This window comes from Rattus norvegicus, chromosome 18, assembly GCF_036323735.1.
Source record: "Rattus norvegicus strain BN/NHsdMcwi chromosome 18, GRCr8, whole genome shotgun sequence".
Classification (NCBI taxonomy): Eukaryota; Metazoa; Chordata; class Mammalia; order Rodentia; family Muridae; genus Rattus; species Rattus norvegicus.
In genome coordinates this window covers 64,111,085-64,133,029 of record NC_086036.1, presented here as the reverse complement: position 1 = coordinate 64,133,029, position 21,945 = coordinate 64,111,085, and the positions used below count along the sequence as shown (strand labels likewise).

Here is a 21,945-nt window from a genome sequence, read left to right as displayed (position 1 = left end):
TCTTATCTTTCGTAGAGTGAGGGGAGGTTAGTAGTTATCTTTGCAGTGTTCTGTGTAAGCTGCGGGTGTAGGTGCTGGGAACTGAACTTGGGTCCTCTGGAAGGACAAGAAGTATCCCTGTCTGCTGAGCCATTTCTCCAGTACCTTGAGTTCTTTAGACATGATCACCCTTTGTGTCCCAGCTTGGCCCCCATCCTGAGAGCCTTCTGCTTCCCAAGTACCTTGTCATTTCTGAATTCAACACCAATTCTAAGTCAAATCGTGAGACATCTTTTTTTTTTTCTTTTCTCTTCTCTTGATATAGGGGGCAAAGAAGATAAAATACTGGTCTGTTTCTATCATCATCAATAGTGTATGTGATTTACTTTATTATTACTTGTTTAAAGGCTGTTACAGAATAGGTGGTACTGATCACAACTATTCAAACCTTAACACTGTGAAAGTAACTTATTTACAGAGTAGCTTTATATCAGGAGTAGTAGTACATGGTTCTGTAAGAACCATGTTAAAGTAGTCATCATTTAACTTATTGACTTGGGCTTGGAATCTGAGAGCAAAGGACATGGAAATATATCCCCAGAACATCTGTACTCAGATCTGTGCCCCATTGGTTCTTTGTATACGAAAGAGCTGTTACTAACATGCCGTTTGTAGTTTTGAAAGTGCTTGTTGGGTTGGGGATTTAGCTCAGTGGTAGAGCGCTTGCCTAGCAAGCACAAGGCCCTGGGTTCAGTCCCCAACTCCGGAAAAAAAAAAAAAAAGAAAAAAGAAAAAAAAGAAAGTGCTTGTTAATGTTACCCTCTGAGATGTCTGCCACACACACTGCTTATGGTTATGTGTTTTGTGAAATGTTAAAATTCCGCTGTCTTAAAACTATATACCTTACCATTTTTCCTGCAGGTTAAGTACCAGTTTGTCTGTCCTTTTATTTCTAATGGACAATAGTTTTAAATAGTTTTAAATAGTTTTAAATAGTTTTAAATAGTTTGACTTAAAATGGAAGTCTGTGTATAATAGAATTTTTTTTTTCTAAATCTAGTCTCTGTGGAAGCTGAAATCCATCACTGTCCTTCAAAATGCAATGGAATGTACCACGGACTATGTCTCGGCTGGCACTCAGGACATTCTTGGAAGCACAGAAAGCCAGGCTGTTTGATCACCATCGGAGCACAAAAGGACTGTTACTTGTGCATAGAGGTGAATACAGAGTGGCTTGGACACCGCACCTTCGAAAGCAGTGGCTTCATTTATCTGCTGTTCAGTGCCTTGCAAAGCAAAGGAATCTGTTAGATGCTCAGCCACCCCAACGGGGGGCCCTTCCCCAAGGACGATGGGAGCAGGATATTTTATCCAAGAGGGTTTTATCTTCCAGTTCCACAAGCCAGGAAACTCCGTCAGAAAAAAAGGAAGAACCAGATCCTTTACAAGACAAATCTATTAGTCTGTATCAACGATTTAAGAAAACATTTAGGCAGTATGGAAAAGTTTTAATTCCTGTGCATCTAATAACGTCCGGGATTTGGTTTGGGACATTTTACTATGCATCTATAAAGTAAGTCTTTGCATAGTCGACTGTCTCCCACGTTTTATCACAATGTTACTCTTCTTGTTTATATTGATAGCTTTATTTAAATAGCCTTATTTTATTACCTGTACTTATTTATGTATGTAGGCAAGCATGTGGAAGTCAAAGGACAACTCCTTCTGCCTTGTGTGACCAGAATTGAACTCATGTCAAACTTGCAGGCAAGCACCTTTACCCACTGAACTATCTCACTGGCCTTTACATTTTTAAGATTTATTTTGTTTCTAATGTGTATGTGAATGCAGATGCCCACAGAGGCCAGAGGCATCAGATCCCCCTAGAGAATGTGTTATGTGTGGTTGTAAGCTGCCCTGTATAGATGCTGGCAACCAAACTCTGGTCCTGTGCAAGAACAGCATACACTCTTAACCACTGATCTGTCTCTCCGTATCCCTCTCCTCCCCGTGCCTTGATTGATAGAGGAAAGCTACTCTTTATAGCTGTCTTCAGATTGTATTGAGGATACCTGACATTTATTTATGGGTACAGTTTGTAACTGCCATCTCATTTACTCTTCCACCAAACAAATACAGTAAGTAGTGCCGTTCTTCCTGCCTCTGAGTGTGGGAGTGGTTTGGGCAAGGGGAGATAAACTAATCCAGCTGGTAAGGGGCGGAGCCCACACTGAGACTGAGTAGGCTTGCCTGGTCTTTGAGCTGTCTCCTGTCCCGTTGCTGACAGTGTGGCATGCTTAGGACTCAGAAGTAAGGTCATCGTGTTATTACATCTGTTGTCGGATAGATGAGTGAATGGATGGAGCCATGCACGTGGAGTTCAGACGATAACTTGCAGGAGTCACTAATCCTCTTCCACCGTGTGGGTCCTAAGAATGAACTCAGGTGTCCAGGCTTAGCAGTAAGCACCTTTACCCATTAAGCAGTCCTACCAGCCCCATGTGTTCTGTACTTATAATTCTGTGCTGTCTCTACATCTGAAAAGATACTCTTTGCTTGGTGTGTGTTATTGGTGGATATCTTTTGCCAAAGTCTAGCTAACATGAAGTCCTCACAAGCTGAGGCTGACTATTCTCTTGGATTCATGGCATGGTAAGGCATTTTGTTCCAATCGGAGCTAGCCCACCCTCAGGGTGTTCAATATAAAGTTTCTAAATGCATTTTTTTTTTGTGTGTCAGTTCCTGCCTTTAAGGTAAGTTGTGTTCATTACCCTGCTGGAGAGCAGGGAAACCTGCAGTTCTGCCCTCATGGGCCACATGCCGGAGGGGTGGCCTAGGCACGAGAAACCACTTGTTGACTCTTCTAATCAGTACAAAGTCCACTGATGTTAATGTCTGCTTGTGTTTAATGGCTTGGTGTTAAGGCATTAACGAGATATAACGGTTGTGAATATGGAGTTCACCCCATGGCAGGAAAGCTGGTGAGCCGTCTGAACATAAAATAGGTACTAGGGTTGTTAGGGTCAAAGTCTGTGCCTAGGCTTCGTTTGGCCCTTTAGTACACCAAAGACAGCTGATGAGAGAAGCAGAGAGCACTGGTCGATTCAGTATGACTGTCATGTAGAAGAGGAACAGAGAGGTCTAGTCACCACCAACACACAGAGAGACCTGGTCCATCTCTGTGGCACTGATATGAGGTTTAGGTTTAAAAGATAAAAGGAAAGCGTAACTAAGCAATCCTGGTCACAGTGTGGGCTCAGCATTAACCACCATTGTGCCAGCATCTGCCCCTTGGCTGGCCTCAGAGTGCTAGCATTTTCCTGTAGCCAATGCATAGGGCAGTTTCAGTCCTGGGGTCACTGTCTCACCAGACTGGTAGCTGAACTTGGGAGCACAGTTACCTTCTTTAGAGTGTCTTCCTCCTGCAGCGATGGCTACAGCCCGTCTCAAGATGGAGGGGAGATTGTGCTATTCCTGGGGAGCAGAGGGTTTGGACATTGTTTACTGCAGCTGTAGAAGAGTGTGGGTTTTCTTTATGCAGTTGATGCTGTTCTGTGTGTTTCTTTGCATTATACCATTTGATAAACTCATTTTCTATACATGTTTAATATTTGTAGAGGTTTTCACAACTGCACTATTCTTGACAGAAGGTATTTGGTTCCTAAAGCCATGCTATCTGATATGTGGTGTTTTTGTTTGCACTTGGGGATTCTTGTCATTCAGTAGTGTTAAGATTATGTCTTCTTCCAGTTTCTGGTCTTCCTACTACAGACAAGCTATCTAGAGTTGTAGTCAGGAGAGATTAGGATAAAGGGATAACAAAATGAGGAAACTACAACTACAGAAGCCAGGGGCTTTCTCTGCTCTTCCTCTGAGAATGTCGTCATTTGTTATATTTGTTCCTTACCTTCCTTTTAATCTGATAGCAAGCATAGAGGCATAGTTTTAGAGTATGTTAAACTCACAGAATCACACTCTTTGCATAATATCGTAGAAAAGATATTGATGAAAGGTAAAATTTAAGGTCCTGAAAGATGAACTAGAGTATTCTAAGGAAAATGGTGAGGAAATGAAGCTCAGGTAAACAATTCTGACCCTGCTCTCTTAGTCAGCTTAAAGCCACTGCTTTAACTCTGACACACGTGCCCGGGCTCTAAGTAGACTAATTGCCACAGGAGGGAGAGGCAGCAGAGGTCCCTGAGCACGCACAGGGCATGACGGGCGGACGCCATGCAGAGCCATCGCTGGGCTTTGGTGTGGTTTTTTGTCTTGTTGTGGTGTTGGTAGTGGTAGTTTGTTGAGGTATGTAGCCCAGGCTGACCTCCCATCCTCAACCTTAGCCTCCTGAGCAAATAAAATTTAATGTATATTATCCAAATTTGTAGTTTGTTTTTAAATAATCTTCTGAAATACTCTCCTTAAAGGTTTGCTTAATAACTTAATTTGTGTTTTTCAGAGGAGTGAATGTCATCCCTTTCCTAGAGTTCCTTGGGTTACCTGACAGTGTAGTAGACATCCTGAAAAACTCCCAAAGTGGGAATGCACTGACGGCCTACGCCATGTTTAAGGTAGGTTCCTCCAGTGCCTCACGGACTGCACAGTCCCTGGAAAACTCACTTAGCCCTAACTTGTTTCTCTCTTTTTAATTGTTTAAATATCCTACTTTCACTTTTGTACTTCTAATGAACAGCAAGTACAAGAATAAAACTGTGGCTTTAGGAAGAAGCACCTTGAAAACAGGTAAGTAAGTCATGATTTGCCAGGATTGGGAGGCCTCGGCCCGACTTGTTATTATTTTATTGTTATGATAGTTCATCCTCCCTTAGTAAGCGGGTTCTGAAGGCTTCCTTCTGCCTGTCTGTGTGCCACGCGCTGGGCTCGGTTCCCAGGCGGGCTCGCTTTACACAGCTTCTGAAGATGTAGACGGACACTGTTGTGATCAAAGTTTTTACACCTGAATGTTTTTATCTTGGAAGGGAAATCTCACTGTAAATCATAGAACTTAGCTATATTAATCTCATTTTATTTGAAAATATAAGATTCTATGATACTTATTTTTAAATAAACATTTGGGAAAGTTCATGTTACAAAAAAGTACACGACTTAACAATATTATTCAGATATGATTTTTTTCTATCTTTACTAGAATCATCTAAATCTCAGGCAGTTTTTCTCAGTGCTTTTGCTGTTTTTCTCACATTAAAGTTTATTAACTTTATAGTGTTTTATAGCTACAGTAGATGAAATTTAACCATAATATACCGAGGTATCTGAGGGTGGTTTCACTCACTTTTCTGGCTGTCCTTGCCCATGTGGTCTCCGTGTTGTCTGTTCCGTGCACTTTCTCTCAGTGCTCGTGAACTTGCAGGTGTGTGGCCCGTGTCTGTGGCTTTGCTCGCCGTGGCCTACTTTTGGGTACGTCAGCGCTCAGCTTGTGTGGAGACAACTGTGGATCTCTCCCCCGTGTCGTGTCCCTTTGTGGGATGAGAAATGAGTGTGGCCCCATGCTTTCTACAACCCCCAGCACCTTGAGTAGAACAGCAGAATGTCTTTTCTTCCTTACGCTCCAAGAGTACTGGGCAGCTCACCCGTCAGAGCGCCCTCCGGTGCCTGTTACCGTGCAGCACCCATAGTTACTCAGATGTATCCAGCTCTGGCTCCATGCCAGCTGCTCTGCTGGGGACCAGGAGCAATTCACTGAGTACAGAAAACATTGTGGGCCAGGTACTCTGTAGCCTGCCTTTCCGTTCTAGTACTTGGGAAACAGGAAACAGTACTCTGAGTTCAAGGACAGCCTGGTCTACATGATGAGTTCCGAGACAATCAAACCCTTTCTCATAAAAAGAAAAGACAGGAAGGGAAGAAAATAAAACAATGCCAAGAACCCCCCACATAAAGCATGTATCCTGGGGAGTAAGAGTGGACATGGACAATTGGAGACACAGAAATGGAGGGGTTACACACACACACACACAGTATATTTCAGTTATACTAAATGAGAAGAGAGAATAAAGTTAAGAGTACTTGATGCTCTTGTAGAAGAGCAGCAGCTCAATTCCCAGCATTCAGTTGTTGGCTCTGGACGGTCCAATGCCATTCTTTGACCTATCGACACCAGGCTCACAGGCAGTGCACATATATATGTGTAGGTAAAAGACTCATGCACGTAAAATAAATATTTTGAATTTTTTTAAAGAAACACCATATAAAGAGGTGTTTGGTGTGTGTTAGGTTTTTTTTTTTGTCTATCCTGTCCCTCTCCCCTCACCATGCCCCTCCCCTTCTCCCCAAGATTGCAAATTTAGATGGGAGGTGCGTTAAACAGTTACCAAACTGATCTGGTAACTCTGTGGAGGTGGGGGTGCAGCTGGGGAGGCTGTGTTCCCAGCAGAGTAAACCTTGAGGGCAGCTAGATGCTGGAGCTGGCTGTGGCTGGCATGAGCAAGGAGCAGAGTCCTTGCCAGATCAGCCTGTGAGCTACAGGGCTTGAAAAGCTGTTGAGTAACTTTAAGCAAAATCACCACAGCTGCTATGTTGAGAACCTTTCACGTTAGGGCCCAATAAAAACAAGAGCCTCTGAGAAGGCTGTTTGTCACATTAGCCTAGGTCTTCACATGTCAGCACCCGAGTGCTATCAGGAGAAGCAGAGGAGAAGATAGTGGGTTTGTTTTCAGGAAATGATGTGCAGTCTTCATGATATGCATGCAAGTTATATTAAAGAAACACGTTAAGAGCTATTCATTTTGGCCTAAGCAGCCAGAAGAACAAAGTTCCCATTTCCTGTACTGAGTAAAAGTTTGGAAGAGGCAGGCCTGACTGGGACAACTGAGGTAAGTGAACTTGCACATACCCAGTTTAAAGTGGATTCAGATCCACAGCTACAAGTGAGATGGATAGTAACTATACATTTAGAATTCAGGAACAAGGGTCAATATGGAGATGTAAATAAAGAATTCTTGATAGATGACACTGAAAGCATGACCTGGGCAAGCCAACGTGGAAGTGAGACAGTGGAGAAAAGAGTCTGCAGCCTGCTGAACAGCTGGAGTGCAGTGGCCGGTGAACCTGACGAGCCAGCGGGGCACTGTCCTGGCACCAAGTGCATGGGAGTCAGGCCAAGGGAACCATCTTAGAGTGGACCCAGGCTGTTCCCTGGGTAGGGGTACTTGTGGTTTCACAGAGCCATTAAAGAGCAGGCTGGTGGGAATAGAGGAAGAATTGTGAGAGAGATTGAGGGAGCATGGTTGGTGCTTTCCCCATGCTCCGGTGTGGTGTACCTGCTTGAGTTCCCGGTACCATGTGACCACTTGTTGTTCTGCAAAGCTCTTCCGTGCTTCAAGTCTCTGGATTCTTTGTCCCTTTCTGATCAAGACATAGAAGGCCTGACCTTAGCCTAGGGTGCTGTCAGCTCCAGACCCTGTAGTATAAAATGGGAACGTTACATGCAGAGAGAGTTAAAGGAAGATGATTTGAGAGTCGAGCAAGAATAGATCCAGCAAAGAAGTGACTCCTGCTCAGCCTCCTGCCGCTGTGGAACTTCAGCTGCATTTTAGCTCCAGAAACACAGTACATGGCAGCGGTTGTAGGGCAAAAAAGCAGGCGCACTGTTACTGTTAGCAGCATCATGCCTTCTCTCCGCCATGTGGGCAAACCTGGCCCGTGCTTATCAGCACTCGGGAAGGGCGTCAGTGCCACTGTCTGATAACCCTGAAATCTTACGTCTGAGGACAGACATTTTAAAGTGTCAGCAGGAAGAGTTTCCCTCCTTATATAGGGTGCTATACTCACCTCAAACAATAGTCTATGCTGATCAGTACCAGAAGTTTCCATTTCAGCCTAATTTTATTAGTTCTAGTCAGATGTTGATCCACCTGTTTGCTCTTCTTTCCCCTTAAGATCGCCACGCCTGCCCGCTACACTGTGACCCTAGGAGGAACCTCCTTCACTGTGAAGTATCTGCGAAGTCATGGCTACATGTCGACCCCGCCGCCTGTCAAGGAGTATCTGCAGGGCAGAATGGAAGAGACGAAGGAGCTCATCTCAGAGAAAATGGAGGAGACGAAGGATAGACTCACTGAAAAGTTACAGGAAACCAAAGAAAAAGTTTCTTTTAAGAAAAAAGTGGAATAAGGGTGCCTTATTACAGAAAATCCTACACTTTAACCCTCTGTAGACTCTGGGCAAAGACCATGTTTCTGATTTTTTTTTTCCTCTTTTTTGGTTGCCTGCCTAAATGTATTCATTCTCTGAGGGTTGGGTTAAAGAACAAAGATAGTTTTTTTTTTTAAGTTATGTAACAGTAGGGGGGGTCAATGTTTTTCAAAATGAAGAAATGAACCCAGCACAAATTTTATATGAGTTGCAGCAATAAGCAGTAGTTAATGTCCTAGAAATCAGAGTGCTTTTTCCGTGTCCTCAGAGTCCAATTTGCTTCATGTTCTCTGACATCTGCAGTAAGTGTGTGCTGGTCAGTCCACTCCTAAAGGAAAAGTCACTAAGTGTGCACAGTTCTGTGGGAATGAACTTACACCATTCAAACTGTGGATAAAGAGACTAGAGAAGTTCCCTACCAGTTACCATGTAGATCTCATTTCAAGAAGCTCGTGTACAGAATCAGTCTTCTATTTATAAATAAGATGTATTGGCTATGTAATGAAATTGCTCTTTTACAGTGATTTTTAACTGAAGCATATCACCTTCACACTCAGTCTTGACGATGCTTGGTGAACGGTCACACGGACGATCAAACATTCTTGTAACCTGTCTTCTCCAACTAATCTTTAGAGAAAAGTGAGTTTTACACCCGTTATTATTGCAACCACATACATCAGCAAGTCAGGTTCACTACTCTTAACTACATCAAGCTTTGAAAGACTCCTGCTGATTTTGGTCGGAGCAAATATCTGTAACAGTGTGGAAGAGGAAGAGGTGGACGCTTGTGGGTGATGTTGTGGACCACAGGCAGGCAGAGCATCCGTGTGGTTCATGGTTTCCGAGATCTCTCCTGCTGCTGCCTCAGCCCCTTTGGGATTTCAGCCTTTTATCCCTGGTCAAAAAAAGAGGCCTGTCTGGCATGGGTACCATTGGTGTTGTGGCCTCTATTGGAAGGGGAAATTATTGCTTAAATATTCTGCTTGATTTTTTTAATGGCAAAAAGTTCTCCTTGTAAGCATTCAGTGGCTGTCAGGCAAGCCCTATGACTGTGGGGTCTTTCTGTTTGTGTGTCCCTCCTTCAGGTCTACCCCTTGATTTGACACTGGAGCAAGAAGTGCCTCTTGGAGAGCATTGGCTTTGACCTCCCATCAGAACTTCAGAGATCTTGCCACATTGCTATACCATTCAGTGCCTGCTTCACATCAGCTTATGTCAAATGCTTGATTTAGCCAAATTTAGGAGATGGGGGAATAACTGCACACTTGAGACACCCAGTCATTACATTGAAACTGTTTAAGTAAAAATGCTGTGGTTGAAGTCTTTCTGGGTGGGAAGAATTACAGAGGGGAATTGGTTCTGTTCTCTGTTCCTTTGTTTGCTGGCAGCACGGTTAAGCTGTAGCAGTGGGCTCACTGAACTCTGCCTCAGACTGGTGGCACACTTTCAAATACAGTATAACGTGGCAGCACGTTGGAGCATGCTTATTAAATAGTAAATACTAAATGCTGGTGTGCTAACATTTCCTCCCTTTAAGCCACCAAGAATGCTGTGCTAACATGGGGTATTATATAGAATTCTTTCCCTGAGAACCTTTTGTCTGTCGTAGTGCATAATTGGAGAGCCCTTGAGACATTACTAATAATCATAAGGCTGCAACTTTCTTGTCCTGAGTAGATATCTTCTGCCTGGTCCATCGGAGTCTTATCTCCAACCAGTTTTACATCTGGGTCCTGTGTACCCAGTTAGAGAAAATGAGGAAATGCTTGTGTGTGCTTTTAAATCCAATGAAAATATTTCTAAAGCTCTCAGTTGTTACATTGTTACATTGTTTCGATTCGGCATCAGTTACGTTGTAAATGCTGTTGCCACTGTATTATCTTTAAGGCAAGACACAGCTTATAGGCAACACTGTAATGTGTTGATAGCAGAAAACAGTAACATCAAAATGTATAATGTATATAGATTTTTATATGCTGAACTGCATTTTACTTAAAGTGGATCTTGCATTTCGCTGAGCTGCAAGGGAACCCAGGCAGCTCCATGCCTGGCGAGCACATCCATCCTTTGGAAAGATACGCTCACGTCATAAATGGAGCTGTGACTGAGATGTTTTAAATATGAACAGAAAGCATTTGCCTAGCAAAGTAAGTTCAAACGAAGGCCTAGAGTGTTAAAGAATAAAGAGTAAAACCAGCCTTTTAGAATATCACATCATTATTGAGAGCCTTTTGTACAAAGCAGGGTGCTGATCCATTTCACCAAAGGAAAAGGGGATGTGCTGCCTCCCACAGTGAAATAATAAAAGTAAGCCTTGCAATAGACCCCGAGTTCTCCATTGTAAACCTGCCTCCATCTTCTCCCTCACAGAGGAAGAGCCATGGCCTGTATGCTCAGGGGGGTGAGCTGCTTAGTTCCTTGTTTCTGTGGTCTTAGACCGTGGTTCTAGGAATTATAGACGTCTTTATAGTCTGGGCAGAAGAGGTGTTTGAGGAAAAGGAAGCTATGTTTTAGACACCTTGAGTTTCTTTTCCTGTTCTTTAAGTCTTCAGGATTTCGTAACTGCCTCAGAGGGAAAGCAGACTCTTGCAGATGACAGCATCAGTGAGGCAGCTAAAAGGGACTTTACAAATCGGATGGGGAAATGAGAGTTCACCTTTTCTAGTCTTTTCAAAGTAGAGAAGGTTTTTGCAGTATACACACACATTTTTTAATTACTAAATAGAACTTGTTATAGAGTTAAAGGAATAATTTTCCTGGCAGCTACAGTTCATTTGCTAGTATATCGCTTTAGATTTTCAAAACTGAGTCTCCATGTGACCTAAAGTAGGGTAAATGTGAATGGTGAAAGTTCTCCGTGACCTATTTAAGTGCCCTTCCTGCACGCCATTTAGTTGTTGGCATTAAGAACTCGCTGTTTAGCTGACTTAAGCAGGGGCATGGCGCCTGAGTCACACAGGCCTTGTCCTCGTGCCTGATTAGCACACGAGCCTGTGGTGAGGGTTGTGTGGGTCCCTGAGTTGGAAATTTGCAGAACGGGCAGGGGAAGCAGTAAGAAGGGTGTCACTAACTCTTCAAACAGTAACCATGCTTGGTCTCCATTGGCCCATGTGGATGGCGTTTGCCAATTTTGAATTGAGAAGGGTATCCATTAACAAAGAGAAAAGGAAGGAACGAAAGAAAAGTCACATACCCGAAGGATAGCGAAATCTGGACCTCATGTCTTTCCTGATGACTGGAATGATCTCAGGTCTCTTCTTTCCCAGAATCCCTCTTTCATCACGAATTTTAGCATGGCCTTTTAAAGAGAACATTCTCTTAAACTCAGCTTCTCAAAGGTGAATGCTGAGTTAGGCTCACTGAGCTGATTTTTCCCACTATGTTTTGGGTTTTTTTTTTTTTCCTTCCCTTTGTGTCTTCTGTGTCCTTTGTTCATTCTAACCAGTCAAAACAAGTGGATACTCTCCTGTGTCTCCAGGATTGAGCTTTGAAAATTAAGCTGTATTCTTCCCTATACCTCGTTGATCGTCATCTACAATAATTACAGACCCTGAGTATCCCGTAACAGTTATTGGTTATTTCGGTAAGAATGAACCCCTTAGCAGGAAGAATGTACCCTGATTGTAGAACCCTGAGGGCAGAGTGGGACACGGATTGTTCTGAGGATTCGCTTGAATGGCCTCGGTAGGAAACAGATATCGGTCTCAGAATGTGGCTTCTTAGGGAGGTGCATCACTGCCGTTTCCTCTGAGAACTCAGTCTAAAGAACAAACTGGGAGATGAGAGGATGGCCCACTACCACAGCGTTGCCTCTCTTTCCTCCTCTTGCCCACCTCCCTTTGTCCAGCCTTTTCTGTCTTGAACTTTGCTTGATTTAAATGTTAGCAAACAATCCCTGAACTGAGGAGGACATGTTCAGGGTGTGTCCCGGGAAGGTCACTTTTTGTCATATTTTGACCATTCCATAAGGATGTTCCACAAAGTAACAGCATCTCTGTCCAATTAAATGTTTGCTCTTAATCCTGGGTTTGATTTTATGAAGGGTAACAACGTGTTTACATGAGCATAGGTTAGCTCTGGCCTTGTTTGCACCTCTGAGTATTAGATTGAAGATGCTATAACATGTGTTTTTACTCATCTGAATTCATATTTCCCTAGGACTCTTACTATGGTGACCAGCTTGTCTCACAGTTGGTTTATTTCTCTCACACAAAGGGAGCTGGGTGTCCTTACCTGCTCAGTATCCTGGCGATGGCAGTGTAGAGTCGTAAGGCTCTGTGACCCAGGACCTCAGTAAGCATGTGTGTTCTGTTTCCTTGGAGAGGCAGAGGCAGGTTCTCGCAGACACACAGCACGTACTCTGTACCCCTTCTGACCAGTAACCAACAGGTATGCATTAGGCCAAAGTAAAAAGTGTTGTCAGGAGGAAAACAGAACAAGTGTGTGCAGCAAAGCATCTATAGCAGTCACTGCCTCAGCAGATGTGTCCCTTGTGTCGAGGGAACAGCATCCACAAGACCTGTACCTAGAAGACTTGGCTGATGTGCCCATCGTACCTTCAGTTCGGATAGCAAGAATGATGGGACCTCATTGGTTAGCAGCTGTCACTTCCTGTGGACACTGAGGATAGGGTAGGCTGCTGCTGCCACTGCTGCCCTAAGGGCCCCTTGTCTTTAGCTCTGCTTGACTGAAAGAATTACACATGCATGTAAATCAAAGTTCGGAACTACCTCCAGCCAGGAACGCTAGTTATCTGAGGCGAGCTCTTGAACCATCTAAAGCCTGCTGAGCCCAAGGTCCGAGTGTTCTTTGTTGTATGGTGGAAGTATTTACAAAACCAAGCCACCCCAGAACACCGTGCCAAAGATGCTGTGCAAATCGCTGTCTCAACTTACCTCAGGGTAGACATTCTCAGCACATGGGGACCAAGCTGGGCTGGTAGTCCCTGGAAAAGTGAGGTGGCAGAGTTGTGATTGGGTTTCCAGCCACACTTGCTGTCTGTCCACGTGGTTGTTTTATACTCACAAATGGTTGACAGCTGAAGAAATGCTAGGTGAGAACACTATCTGACAGGCTAAATTACAGGAGCCGCTGAACATAACAGTTCCTGCAGTGTTGAACGATTTTAAAGGAGTTCTTAAGGCCCTTGGGGTATGTAGTGTAGTTATCACTGGTACAGTCCCATCATCAGAACCAGCTTTTGCTCTTAATTTTTTTGGAAGTAAGTAAAGCAGAGGAGATGAAATTTGCATTCATGAGGCAAAAGTCTTGACAGAAATACAACATTTGAAACTGACTTTCCAAATACAAGGGCTTTACTTTGGGGTCTGATGTTTGAAAGTGTGTGTTTTAATTAGAATCTATGTAAGCCAAACAGATCGAGACATTATAGTGAGGAAAATGTAATGTGTTTTAAGTAATGTAATTTAAGTAATATGTGTTAAGTAATGGGTTCTTATAAACTGTTAATGTAAGTTTACCACCAAGAGACAGAATGACTGTTTTCAAAGGCCAGTGTGAGCTGCTGTCTGAAAGGTCTTTGCTTTCTGTACCATGCCTTACCGGAGGTCTTCAGAGCTTGCTAGGTCCTCAGCCAGGGGCCTGGGCAGAAGATAGTCCCACAAAGCCTCTCCATTTGAACTGGAGTCTCAGCCTCCTGCTCTGGGGCTCAGCCTTCTTGTTGTGTCAAAATCTATTACTCATCAGTGCCTCTTGGCATCCTCTTGCTTTTCCTGAAGCAACTGAGAACATGGGTTGGATTTTTTTTTAATTTGAGAGGAACTCAAATCTGTCAATACTGAAGAGTCAGTGCAGTGGCACAGGGAGGGGGAGCCTGACACCTGCCATCCCTGCTCACACCACACCAGTGTTAGCTTTGGGAGATCTGGAAACAGTGTCTCCAACAAGCTGCTGAACTGAGAATTTCTCTGAGAGCATAGTGTGGTTTTACTGGTGACTAAAGATGAGAGGCCCTATATTTGCTTGTGACGTTTTATAAACCCCTCACCAAAATAACCTCACTTTTAATCTAAGCATCTGAGGACTAGAATTTGGGCCCAGCCACTATTCCAGAATTTACAGAAATGGAAAAGGCATTCTATTACCATGCTAAGTCACTTTGTCCTATTGTGTGGTATGTCGTGTGTGTCCTCGTGTCATCTGAATCCATACACTTACGTGTAGCACACGTCACTACTCTCCTCTCAGTGTCGGTCACAGCACATCTGAAAGCCTCCGCCATCAAGGACTAGTAAACATTTGTTGACAGGCCTACTTAGCTTGCTGTGTGACAGCCATCTAAAGCCCCTATGGGGTCGATGTTCTCAGGAACCAATTCTGAATGTCCTATGTTAGAACTCTCGATTGAGAACCTGTGATCTATCCGGGTTTCTAACACACTAGAAAGTCCTTTTTTAAAAAAATCAGTGACAGACCAGTAAGAAAGGGACTAAAGGCATTCACTGCCAAGAATGCTCTTGGAACTCACGTAGTAGTCAGAGAGACATGACAGGAGCAGGTTGTCCTCACCACACATGAGCTGTGACACATGACAAATATTTTAAAGTCAGTAACTAGGGACGGATCAGCAGTATCCTTTGGGTTGGTGTGTAGCCAAGAGCTCTCCCTCCAGCACCACAAACAACAGGTATTTTCCAAGACTGGTCATACACATACATCAGTCTTCTATTTGTTGACTATGAGAAGTGAACAAACAACCCCAGGGAACAGATCATTTATCACTGATTATTTTTAATGATTTTGTGCTATGATTTAACCATGGCATTAAGAACAAGCAGAAAACCTGATTTCATAGCTAACAAATAGCACTTGTGCAACATCTCCCATCAAAAAGTATTGCAATTACAGACCTGAGGTCTAAACCACATTGCCGCCTGGGCAAAAGGTGCAGGTGGATGGCGGTTGTGAATCGCTTCCCGTATATAAGCAGGAATTATGTTAAAGAGTGAGCATGTGGTTGTTTAAACACAAAGGACTCCCGACTTCTGATCATCATAGCTCACAGAGATCGGAAGGTTCAAATACAGTTGTATTTTTTTAGTAGATTGCTTTATAATAAAAATTAAATGAACTAAAATGCTGTGGATACTGTTGTATATATTTTAAAACAACTTTAAACTCAACAAGGATATGAATTGAAATTGGGTTCTAGAAAGGCAAGCACATCAGACAGGACCAGCATCGTTGAGAGGGATGCTCGGTCAGAGCTGGGTCTGCAGGAAAGAATCTGGTTGGTCACACATCTGAGTCCAGGACATTCTGACAATCACTAGAGTGCCCATTTTCTGACTGACTGAGCCTCAGGTCTTGATGCTGGGACCCTCGGGGTGTGCCCTGCAGTAGACAGAGACGTGACCTTGAATTCGGCTGAGACATAGGAAGGTACCCACTGTCACATCTGCTCCCCTCTGTAAGGAGGTATTAAAGGGCCGAGTCAGCATTAAGAGTCGCACATTAAGCATAACTGGTACTAGCTTGAAGCTTTTATCCTCTTTGTTTTCCTGATTGGGAGAAAATTCTGTTTCTGACTTTCGATATCAGAGCACATAATCACGGGACAAAGAAAAGCCTGGAATTACTCAAATGATCAACTGATGACATAGCTGGGTTAGCTAGGACAGGCAAGATTCAATGGATTGCCTTTCTGGATAGCGCTTAGTATCCATGGACACCAAGGCTTCTTTGCTTTAAAGAGAAAATAAAAAGACAAAAATGCCAAAGCTACAATTGGATACTAAAGACTAAGCCGGAAGAGAGAAATATGACTTGACATGCAGCTTAACACGTAACCTGGTAATTAAACCTAATTGTCTTAGGGCTCAGGACTACCACAGAACACAATGGGAATCAGATTCTAGACTCAGCTGACTGACAGTTCTCTAATGACAACTTAAAACATTTTCCCTACCCCAATCATCTTCCCCAATGGATCTTTTCTCTGAGACACTCCTATAAATTCCAGACCGTTCATTGGCGCCATAGCTTCCATTTATAAGACAAGGCACTGAGAAACAGGGGACACAATGGTCACAAGTGCCCTGAGGCTGAATAGCCTCGGCTACAGGTTACTCACTTTCCTGACACCATGTGTGTCATCAAAGATTTGCACATCCCACTGAGGCCTGACACTGATAACTACATGGAGAGAAAAGGCTCGCGCATAGAGCAAGCTCAAAAGCAACTCCCCCCCCCCCATGGCTAAAATAGAACCAAACTGGTTAACTATTTCTAAAGGGATTAAAATAAAAATATCTTAGAAATTGCCAAAGTATTTTCAGAGCAAAGGTGCAACTTAATTCCTATGTATATGCTGGTCGTAAACGGCTGCTTTCTTGTTCAGACTTCATCCCATGGTGTTAATATGGTATTTAATAGGAAAATAAACTACATAGATTTTTATCTGTATGTAATCATTTGCAAGTTTCCTTACAAAAGATGGAATACATAGGCATTCACAAATTCTATGCCATTTCTGTTAAAACTGGTATCTATACAGTATATTACAGTATTAATTTGTTCTACCCATTGGGTAGAGTATGTGCATATGTTCAATGTATATACAGCACCTTACAAATAAAAGCAGTTGAAGAAGCACCATTTCAAGTGAGGCACAACAGAGGTGAGCGCTGCACGCTGGGGCTGGGGCCCTACATCTCCTGACATCAGAACAAGGCACCTCAGCTGCTTAGAGATGGACTCACCGGAGCTAGGGACCAAGGGGGCATGTGCGGCCACCTCACCTGTCTAGTGCTAATCTTGCCATGTTAGAGTGTCCCCAGCATACCTAGGGACAAAGATGGGGTGTGGGGGGAGAGAAGTCCCTTGCTCAGCAAATTTCCCTGTGCTGTGACATCAGCCTTGTGCTACATCCAGCTGGCAAAGCCATTTGTTAAGTGACATCTCTATTCCTAAAACCTATGGACTAAGGGAGTCTGAGAATGCCCTTGTGGTTTGTCCATATCTCCAAACCCCATGAACAGCTCCTGGCAGCCAGACAACAGGGTTTGTTCCAATGGGTACAGCCTTAAGCCATGGAGTTGCTTATGATTTTAGGGTGCAAGCAAGTCTTGATGGGCAACTGACATGGGAGAAAAGCAAAAGATAGCAAAGCAAATACCCTTTCTAGTTTTTTCCCCTCATCCCTACTGCTGGGAGTTTAGGAGGCATAGAGCAAAACTCTGGAAGCACTACCACGGCATGTACACTGAGTCTCCGTGGCCCAACTCCTGAAGTCCAGGAATGCCCATGTTCTGTCTAACAGTGTCAGCAGACCTCAACAGAGGCCACATGGGTTTCCTCAGTAATAGAGCCTGAGAGCATCTTAGGGATCTACCACAGGAGTCTCTAAAAGAACAGTTGGGTAAGAGCTGTAAAGCCTACACCTGTGGGGAGGGAAGGCAGGCATACGAATGGAGTCTCAGATCAAAGCAGCTTTCTGAAAATACTTCCTTTTGGTCCTGATAAAGATCAATTGGAGTTACTTAGAATTAAAAGAAAGTATATATATATATATATATATATATATATATATATATATATGTGTGTGTGTGTGTGTGTGTGTGTGTGTGTGTGTGTGTGTGTGTGTGTGTGTGTGTATATATATATATATATATATATATATATATATTCTCCAAGTCCCATGTTTGTGTGAAGAGGCATTCATCCCAGTTTTCCTCATCCTTGACTCCTGAGTTGGAGCTGAAAATTACTAAGGAAAAGTGTAATTCTCACAGTATGCCTGTAAGCTTTAGTCACTGCCACCTCAGGATCTCTTGTAGGTAAGATTCGTGTCGACTGGCGAAGGCATGGAGTATGCTTTACCAGTAAACATAATTGGGTGGAGTAGTTGGCTTCATAAGCTCTTATATCTTAATATTGCTTCTGCATTTGTAGAATTTCTGAAGAAGCAAATGCAAGCCAAAAGGCTGATTTCCAGATGGATTTGCAGGCCTTGTGTTTCATAATTCTGGAAATCTGTGAGACAGCAGATGAGTGGCCCAACCAGGACTGCGCCTTCTAATAATGTAAACCTTTACTCATGTGTCCCATGGGAATAATCTGTCGGTATAACCTGTTGTCAGTTGCCTAAATTCACTGCTTTCTAAACTGAACACCAGACTTGTAAGCACTCAGCTTCTTGAAAGACAACAGGCGCCACTCTATGAGCTGTGTCTTCACGGTAGCTCCATAGTCAACACCTTAGAGCCAGGAGACAGCAAGGCATGGACTTTTGGCTAGAGGGCTATGACCTAAACCTCTTCCCTGTGCTGAGAGAAATAGACAGATTCATTCTTATGATCTTTGCTTTGGCTTCTATACTAATTCCATAAAGAGGCCCAGCCTCAAAATCATTGTTGGGTGTGTGTGTGTGTGTGTGTGTGTGTGTGTGTGTGTGTGTGTGTGTGTGTAATAAGAAGGCAACTTCTCTTTTGAAAGGTAATTAAAGATACTTGATACTATTGGTATCTACAAAATGCCCTTGTGCCTGCCAAGTTCCAGCGTTATTTACGAGTCTCTGATATTAGTTCATTCTCACAGCTGGTAGAAAATGAAGAGAGGATAAAAAGGAAGGACTGAGAAGCTGTTTGGAGCTGAAACTAAAAGCTGGGCTTGCCAGCTTCACCAGAAACTACTTAGGATTTGGAATGGCAAAACCATAACCTCACCTTCCCCTGGCAGCCATCCATGCCAAGTCCTACCAGTGAGATCCCAGTGAAGACACAAACCTCTCCTCTGCCACTGTATGTCGGGGTACCATTGCAGCACAGTCTGAAAGCATAGGTCGCCAGCAGCCAGAACCTTCACAGGAGGCCTCAGAGAAGTGGGAAAGGTCACCTTTGGCCTGGTTAACCTGTGGCCTAAGAGGCCACTGAATGTTACCAGACAAGACAGAGGAGCAGCTCCTGAGTCCCAGTGTACAGCCTTCCAAGCTGCCTTTTAGACAAGCTGATGGCTGCCGCCTATCTGTGCTCTCCCTTTTTGGCTGTGAGTATTCCTGTGGGTACGCACAACACTGTAATACGGATAAATCCAATGGAGATTTCAAATCTCAAGCCTGGCCAGTGGCCTGCCTACTAAGATAAGCAGGAATGAGAAGCCTGGGACTTTGAACAATCTAGTTCTCAGGTAAGAACACAGAGTCACTTCACGTAATCACTTCTGCAAACAGTAACATACCACGGAGAAGGAGAGAGAGATTGGTTTGGTGTTAAAGTTACCACCAAATTTTCATCCCTGTTCATTGTGTTGCATGCAGAGGCCAAGCTTCCAGAAAGCAGGTCTGCAAATGCAGATGAGCCTACCTTAGTGCATTTAAAAGGCCAGCTCTTGGATCTGCATAAGAAAGGGGTTGGGTTCTTTAATTCTACATAAAAAAAAATATTAGAAATCATAGACTGACTTCAAATACTAAAGCCATTTTCTAGCTGCAACTTTGCCTGCCATGCCTTGTCCTGAGTCACACCCTGACCCATCACCACTAACCTCTAACTGACCACGGGACAAAGACCGGCTGAGCAGAGGGACTGTGGCATGAGTGTTGGCAGGATCCCTAACATACAACACTGGTGATATGTAGTGGCTTATTACACCAAACTTGTTCCTCTGTCAGGTCCAGGGGCATATTAAAACCTAAGGAACCATTGCCAGCACGGCACTTAGGAAGCCAAGTGGCCTTGGGGACAACTGCTGGTGGTGCCAAGTGCTGAACAGAGTACGCTTGCAGAACTCAGCAGAGCTGCCTACCTAGGAAAGGGACTGGGAAGGCAGTGGGACTCACTGTGATCCATAGTTCAGCAGTACGCAAAATAACCAGCTCGCATTTTAGACAATTTATTGCATAAAATAGGGTATGTGTCTGAAGGTATGTCATGCTACCGTGAAAAAAGAAAGTCTACACTGCTGATCCCGCTGGGAATAAGACTAGCTCTGTATGACACTCAGCACACAATGCAAGTGTTTCTTTTCACCAGCCTCTCCAAATACCTCAGTAGTACACTGCTTCTGGCTGCAAATTCTTGCGACATAACCACATTAACTTGGCGAACACCAGGGGTACATCCCCAGATACCTTTCTTGTATGACTCTGTGGACACTCAAGAGTGCTCCTTGGGCATGATAGCCATCCATAGGTGACAAGACAACATATAGAACTTCACACAACATGGTTCCCTCATCCATATTTTTAAACATTGAGATAGTGCAACTCTTAAAACATACCATCACAACACAAATTACTTCCCTCTCACTCATCTAACTTCTCCAACTTTAAACCTTGGCACACAAAACAGGAGTTTTGACTCATATTTTTAAAAAAAAATAAGTTTCACACCTTTGGAGAAAAAGCAAACTGGCTGATTCTTCCCCATGATAATATATAATAATTCTTCCTTCTTTATTCAGTTAATTATAAAACAGGCCATTGTGGCCTCATTTATCCGAAGTCTCCTTTTGGAATTAAATATGTCAAAAATACCTCTGTGGGTCTTACTTTCATGATGTCTTCAAAGCAGCCTTTTGGGTTTTCTCTGCACACCCCTTTGTGGAGCTCATACCATCTCTAACCCTGTCTCCACCCCTGCCCCAAGATGAACACTGTTTGTGGTCAAACCGGATGGAAGTTTGTATTGTGTTTCAGTCTTGTTTGCATGCAATTCCCGTGAAAGGAATCAGAAACGAAGACCGTGTTTGCACATTTTGGTTTTACTCAGCTGTACCACGTAAAGCTGGACAACACTGTGGCAGTGGGGCCAGCGGGCCTCTCTCTCTCTCTCTCTCTCTCTCTCTCTCCCTGCCGAGGTTTTTCTCTCCTTGAAAAGTGCACTCTGGAGGGAATCAGACCAGGTCCCCAGGCTTCCTGTCTTTGCCCTTGATGGGTACTATTGTGCCCTCTGAGTTGTTCGGCTGAAACTGTTGTCTGCTGCCCCTGTGTGCGTTGCTGTGCTGGTGATGGAAGAATGAGGTGCCTGGGTAGTGGCCCATCACCTCGCTGTAAGTCGGGGGCGGCCCCTCCATTCTTCCGTTACTGCTACAGGTAGCTGCACTGATGCCCGAGTGGCTGCTTGGTGGGCATGGTCCCCCGTTGTACATAGAAATGTCTATCAAGTCACTGTCAAAAATGGTTCGGTTGGGCGGGGCCCTCACGGACTCTCGGTTCAGTTCCATTTGCTGCTCTGGGTCCCGGAGCTGTAAAGTGCAGGGTCCTTGGTAAGGAGGTGGCTCCTCCCCGTCTGACAGGGAGATGGTGGGAGGCAAGTCAATCTCATGCTGCACGTAGGGGTAGGTGGGCTGGAAACGACTGAACGGATCCCGCTGGATGAAAGATGGGGTCGTAAACCTATCCCTGCCCCGTGGGGCACACATGATCTGGAAGGAGAAGAGAAGAGGTCTCAGGACATTCTCAATACAACAGTGACCAACAACGGGAAGGACTGAGGGAAGCTCAAGCTTGCTCTGTGTTCACACCAGGTTTCACACACACACACACACACACACACACACACACACACACACACACACACACGCCTCACATTATTTCCTATGTAAAACAAAAAAGAACTTGTCTAGTGCAGTGGTTTGAATAACTTGACCCAAGCAGTGGCACTATTAGGAGGTGTGGCCTTGTTGGCGTGGGCGTGGCCTTGTTGGAGGAAGTGTGTCATTTTGGGGATGGGCTTTGAGACCTTTCTCCTAGCTGCCTGGGAGACAATCTTCTAGCTGCCTTCGGAACAAGACGTAGAACTCCCAGCTCTTGCAGCACCCATACCTGCCTAGACACTGCCACGCTTCCCACCATAA

General features: G+C 44.1%; 2 protein-coding genes across 25 annotated transcripts in view; one reads left to right on the top strand and one right to left on the bottom strand.

The window, feature by feature from the left end:
• The window catches only part of Fam210a (family with sequence similarity 210, member A), a 39,698-nt gene extending 22,942 nt beyond the window's left edge, over positions 1–16,756 (top strand). The window contains exons 2-5 of one of the 3 annotated variants that reach the window (XR_010059567.1): positions 1,040–1,552; positions 4,436–4,547; positions 7,876–8,769; positions 9,216–15,226. Coding sequence is in view for 2 of the 3 variants with exons in the window: in NM_001007688.4 (NP_001007689.1) it covers positions 1,077–1,552; positions 4,436–4,547; positions 7,876–8,109 (822 nt within the window). In the remaining variant the exon portion in view is untranslated. Of the gene's footprint in view, positions 1–1,039; positions 1,553–4,435; positions 4,548–7,875 lie in introns of all 3 variants that reach the window. The other 2 variants (NM_001007688.4, XM_063277310.1) reach the window with 2 other exon arrangements.
• Ldlrad4 (low density lipoprotein receptor class A domain containing 4) overlaps positions 14,864–21,945 on the bottom strand; it is a 329,078-nt gene continuing 321,996 nt past the window's right edge. For 21 of the 22 annotated variants that reach the window (XM_039097102.2, XM_039097106.2, XM_039097104.2 and 18 more), the window contains one exon: positions 14,864–21,513. In XM_039097102.2, coding sequence (XP_038953030.1) covers positions 20,983–21,513 — 531 coding nt within the window. In that variant the 3' untranslated portion in view covers positions 14,864–20,982. The remainder of the gene's footprint in view (positions 21,514–21,945) is intronic. The other variant, NM_001271365.1, reaches the window with a different exon arrangement.